Source organism: Phoenix dactylifera, chromosome 2, assembly GCF_009389715.1.
Source record: "Phoenix dactylifera cultivar Barhee BC4 chromosome 2, palm_55x_up_171113_PBpolish2nd_filt_p, whole genome shotgun sequence".
In the NCBI taxonomy this organism is placed as follows: domain Eukaryota; kingdom Viridiplantae; phylum Streptophyta; class Magnoliopsida; order Arecales; family Arecaceae; genus Phoenix; species Phoenix dactylifera.
In genome coordinates, this window is record NC_052393.1 from 22,007,796 (window position 1) to 22,013,795 (window position 6,000).

Below are 6,000 nucleotides of genomic sequence, written 5' to 3' on the forward strand. Positions count from 1 at the left end.
TCATCATTATCAAATGTGATTGAAATCCTATGACTAGGATCAAAGTTGGAGGGCACACTTTGCATTTGCACTCGGGCTTTTATCAAAGTGCTAAAAAAGGATTCTTTTCCAACACCTAATCAAAGGAGCCTTGCCTAGGGCGGCTAAGCTAGGTGCTTAGGCTAAGCCTTGCATGCACCTTGCACCTAGGTGCGTCTTTGACAATAATAGCTTCCACATTGTCTTCTTTCTTCCAATTGTATATCTTAAGATGTCTTTTGTTATGCATGCCATGGAAGACAAGATTGTCATCTATATTTTTATGAAACGTCGTTAGCTTTTGATCTAACAATAGACAAACTATAACAAATCATCATGGAAAAATATGAGAAATTTTAATTTATTCCATCTATCTCATTTTTTTGAAGGTCTAATCTTTAGAATGTAATATAATAGGATACCCATCCCAAGTCAAGAAACTTTCCTAAACATTCTTCAATCTTCTTGATCAAGTTCTTAACAAACAAGCCTTCAGTAACCCACCAATTCTATTTTCATATCCTAAATACTTTTTCACATCTCCTCTACTTTGACAAGTTCTCCCACTACACAAGCATATAGTCTGTAGATTTTTAAGATTTCCCTTGAACCTATCGCCATCCATTGCTTGACTTCCTTAGAGAAAAAAATGCCAGATTTGAAGCCTTAATTACCAAAAAGTCATCTCACTTGCTCTTTGCTTTTAGTGGTATTACCCGGGCAACCAATGCGCCTAAAGCATTAGTTCTTGTTCTTCACAAACAGCTTTTAAATCATTTTCTATCTTTTTTTACTACAACACCTTCATAGCTATGCTTGGTCCCATCTAGTTCCTTGTTGGTAGTATCACCTAGTAGGCTAACTACAAGCATACTGTCTAAAGCTTTCTTAAGGACCATCTACACAAGTCAGACAAATGGAATCTATGTCATCACGAAGTCCACTCAGCATTCTGCAAAGTTCCACCTTCACTCCATTCTGTCTCCTAATTACCAGGCCTCTAGCTTTTATTAAGTTTATTTCAGTCATAGTATTAGAAAAAATGATGTTTTTCCAATTCAGAACTAATCATATATTAGTAGAGATTATGTCAATGGAAATAAAGGGATCAAACAAAGAAACTAACCTACCATCCTGACATTTCTAATTGTTTTTAATAAAACTGTATCCACAGATGAAGAATTGAAAAAACAACCCTACCCAAAACATCAAGATTGATGGCTTAAGCACCACATCATGAAAAGATATCATCCATATACACCAACTTACTACTATAATTGAAAACTTGACTGATTTAATCTCGGCGACAATCTCATCTTAACAACAAACTTAGTTAAAAAGACACAAAATGAAGTTGTTGTACAGAAACAAGAAGGTTTATCTAAACATTAGAGTATTGATGGGAGTTTCTGAATTATAACAAGAAAATGATCCCAGAAATCCATAAACACCATTTCTAGAAGAAAAAATTAACATGGAATGACAGATTGCAGTCAAAAATTGCACCATAACAACTTAGAATAGAATGTCCTTGATGTCATTTTAGAATTTGTACTAGTGACCTTCATATTGTCTTGTACGATCATGTAGAATCTCCCACTAACGATCATTATTCAACAATCCTACAACTTTCCCCAATTTAAAAATGCCTTACAAAAATCAGACTCCAAATAGTCCTGCCTTTCTTGCAGAAGCAACTGGAACCTATGAGATGATCATTGTTTCCATATAAGTAAAGCATAATCTAAGATAAACTGAATCAATGGAAGACCACTAAGATTTCTAATATAAGAACAACACAAAATTTACAAGAAAATGTCAGCACTTTGGATTATACTATCTATCAAAAATTTGTTAGCAGAACTTCTAGACAAGATACAGGAACATATACAATAAATCAAATTTCACAAATGAAATTTCATTTATCGATAAGAATGGGAAACTTTTTTAGCATTAATAATATTACCCTTTTGGATAATGTATTTTTAATATGAGTTTGATGCAACTAGGCTTTAACAATGTTGCTAGATAGAAATTAGCATACACAAACATATATAGAGATGTGGCTTTGCAAGAGCTTCCATCATGTAAGTGACGCAGGATTCTCTAGGAGAATGCGAAAGTAACTCACTGTAAATCTATATCCCAGCTCTGTAAGATCTTTCACCAAAGTTAATAGCATCAAACTTCGCGAATCTTTGTCCATACTTCCTATGACCTGAGATAATGAACATCGCCAAAGTCAGTTGACAGAAAAATATCATTGTCGTGTCATAGTATACAAACAGTGGCTCAGCGCACAGGGCTCCCTAGACTGTTGTTCTAAGTACAACCCAAATAAAAAATCTATGGTTCTCAGTCTCAGGGATTTAATGCCAAACTCAGAACATAAAACATCCATCCAATTATTGAGACGGGTTAAGAAATTTTCAACTTAGAGCCATTTATATTTAAATGTTGTCATGTAATTGGTGGACAAAAAGAAGGTTGTGGATGCTGAACTACTAAGACTACTTCTGTAAATCAACTGAAAGATTTATGATGCTAAGAGGAAGTCCACATAATTGGTGCCTGAGAGGAATTTCTAGCAGCATCACATTATTTAATAATGCAGTGTTTCGTAGTGGAGTTAAAAAATAAAGTGATCAAATATGGGTTTCTATATCTTTTATATACAATTGTAAGGCCAAAGTAGGGGAAAGCAAACTCTCATAATAAAAATACAATAGAAAATTATGTTATACAATTCCGAATCTAATATCTTAAAGAAAAAACCAATAAAAATGCATCTTTGATGGGAAAAAAGTATTAATGAAGCAAAAGTGCAATACAAATATAACTATATAGTTAGGGACTGACCCAAGAATAACCTGATTCAATCAAAAGATCAGGCTTGGACTGGAAAAAAAGAACTATCTCAAATATGGACCAGACATGCATCGCTAACTTATTCTATCAAATACATGAGCTAACAATAAACAAATTCAGTGTTGCTTTTATGGTCCTTGAATTTTAGAAATCAATTTGCTTTAGGAAATATTTGACGCATTTATTCATAGATTTGCATTGATGATGGCTATTCTTGTTATCAATTTGTAATTAACAGTTCTAGAGGGTGTTGGTAGTGAGACATAATGGTGCAAGTTTGACATGAAATGTACCTCCACCAGGTCCGATATGAACTCTAACTAACCTGAATTGGTTTTTATCAACCATTGGAACCAAAATATGATTCTATATTGTCAAAAGGTCCACAAAGAAGTTGATATTTATGGTCCTAGCATTTTTGATAAATTTTAGTAGGTCTCGTTAAGTCAAGTTTGGGTTAGCAAGGCTATTCTAGTTTTGAATGAAATTACATAGCCTAATAGGAGAGCCAAGTCAACATTGGAACTGAAAATTCAAATCTCACACATAATATTCCATACCAACCAGTGTGTACCTTAACAACCAAAGGTTTGGTATACCGCATCTCTAGGGGCGATTTCACAAGCTAACCAACTCAAACCAATTATACCGCCTTGAAGTAGCTCAAACCACATCATACCAACCCATACCACTCAATATCAACCCTAAAAGTGTTTTTGAACTTTTTTCAAAATTCTTATAATGGCCCATACCCTGTGTTGGTATGATATAACATAATGATAAGTACCATACCAGCATACTGCAAATTTTAAACTTCATGGTGACCCAATTTTGATCCATGGAGCTGGGTCACGAATCTAGGTTGGACCTAAATCAAGCCACATTCATGTTGGACTAAGGCTAATTATACAATGAAAGATCAGCACCCAAGAATCAATGTTAAAAACAAGTAACAGAACATCATAAGGGTTTGAATGCATCATGTGCGAAATAAGATCAATCTTATTACTGTCCTAACTAGTTAAGGTTGTCGCATAAAACAAAGAAACTATTAAGATTCTCTCCAAGGGGTTGATTTTTGCAGCAAAAGAACTTAATCATTTTTACGTTAAAAGTTTCTTGAATCACAATAGCAAAGGCCAATGGCTCGGAGAAGCAACTAAAACTTCCGAAAGCTCCAAGTGATTCTTCTAGTTTATACATCAAGAAAGCAGGATTTCTAAGGAGTGTAAACCTGAATCAGCCTTCAGTTTTGGCATCAAATTACCAAAAAAGATAGGTCAAATGAAGAAGTGAATTTTTAGATAATATGGGTCGAATGCCTTTTATGATTCTTGGCTTTCATTCCAATTCAATTGTATACTATATCTACTCAAAGCTGACTTTGAGCCCTAGTACTTTCTTTATGATTCCTTGGTTCAATTATTTTTGATCTCATCTGGTGAGCGGGTGAGTCTCAAATAACTACTAGTCTAGGATTAAATTCTTTTCTTTCCATACTCCCTAGGAATAAGGGTTGTTGAAAGCATTCCAATTATAGATCTGATGGGGGTGATGAATTTGGAGTGCAATGTAGCTCAGTTATTTCCATGACAGATTAGTATTAGCTTGTGGTTTGTGCCACTTAGTTCACATGTAATCTACATAGCATAATTCATTTCTATCACCACTACTCTCACATCATTAACATGATGGGAAAAGAGTAATGTAATAAGAATGACGTACCCAATACGTCAAGAAGATTCGAATTGGAAACTGACAGCATTGTAGTTGTTAGGATTATAAGACAAAAGAATCTGATTAGATTCAGTTGAATCAGAGCATATAGCAAAACCTAATGCAAGTGACTCTAAGTGAAAACAGTCTGTGGTGTATCCTCAAAATCCGCCAGAACTGTAGTGAAAAGAAATTTCCAGCTCGAGAGAAAAAGAAAACAAACATGAAAGAACGATGAATTGAGATGCAAGATTCTTGGCATGAATTTCCTCTAATCAAATCCAACAGCAACGAAAAGAGACGAAAAACGTTCAAAACCCAGAATCTTGAACCAAGAACCTGAAAGAAAGAGATCAAGAAGCAATCCCAAGGGATTAAGAATCACTCACCAGCGCCACCCTTGGCCGCCGGATGCCGGGCTCCCGCTCAGATCTCAGCCTATCGAGCCCGCCCTGCTCCTCGAACCGCCGCTGCAGATCCGCCGGAACGAATCGCAGCACGCTACCAAGCGGCCGGCCCCCGCCGCTTCCGCGGCGGCGGCCGGCTGCGTCGTCCCCGAGCCTGCCCATTATGGTGCTCTGCTGCCAGAGCCCCAGGGCGAAGAAAACGACGACGGCGAGGCCGAGGCCGCCGATGATGACGCGCGACGGCCGGCACGTCAAGCCCTTCCGCGCTGCCGCATGGGCCCGGTGCCGGCGATCCATCGCCGGCCGGTGCGTTCCGTCGGAGGGGAGCCGGGGGTCGGCCGGATGCGGACCCCGCCGGGAGAAGAGCTCCCGAGCCATCGCTTCCTCTCGCGGAAGGAGAAGAGGAGAGAGGAGAGAAATGGTGACGCGGTGCTATAAAGGATCCGCGTCCGGCGCACTTTAGCAGCGGGCGACACGCAGGGGAAGGGGGGACGATAGGGGAAAGGGAGGATTTAGGGGAGTTTAATTTAATGGCGAAGGCTCCTATTGGATTTCCTCCTTGATTTGGATTACCAACCGTCTCGGGTGTTTAATTAATTAATGATGGAAACTAATTATATCGTTAGCGAACCATTTAGTTTTAACCTAAGGTCTATTTTATCCTACATTTTCCAGGTGGACGGCTGAGATTGAAAATGCATGAAAATATTATCTATTGAAAAATGCTTTGGGCCTATTCCATGCAAAGATTCAAACTCTCCGCTGCCACGTTTCGTGCAGAGAACAGCAATGTTCTTGTTCATTTCTCCAATAGGCTTATGCCATATGGCATCAAGCTTAATTGCTACGTTGTTGGGTCCCATCGCATCACAATTAGGTAACTAGATCCCGTTTATTTCAGATTTCACAGTGGTCAAGATTTAGTTTTGACTAGTTTGTTGGCAAAACATAGTAATTATCTTTGACTAAGTGTAAGGATGGCAATGGGCCG

At 38.0% G+C, this 6,000-nt stretch overlaps 1 protein-coding gene across 1 annotated transcript in view; it reads right to left on the bottom strand.

Annotated features, from left to right (window-relative positions):
- LOC103716998 overlaps positions 1-5,503 on the bottom strand; it is a 46,619-nt gene extending 41,116 nt beyond the window's left edge. The window contains exons 1-2 of the mRNA XM_008805221.4: positions 4,992-5,503; positions 2,150-2,236 (exon numbers count right to left, since the gene is read on the bottom strand). Coding sequence (XP_008803443.1) covers positions 2,150-2,236; positions 4,992-5,387 — 483 coding nt within the window. The 5' untranslated portion in view covers positions 5,388-5,503. The remainder of the gene's footprint in view (positions 1-2,149; positions 2,237-4,991) is intronic.
- Positions 5,504-6,000: the final 497 nt, after the last annotated feature.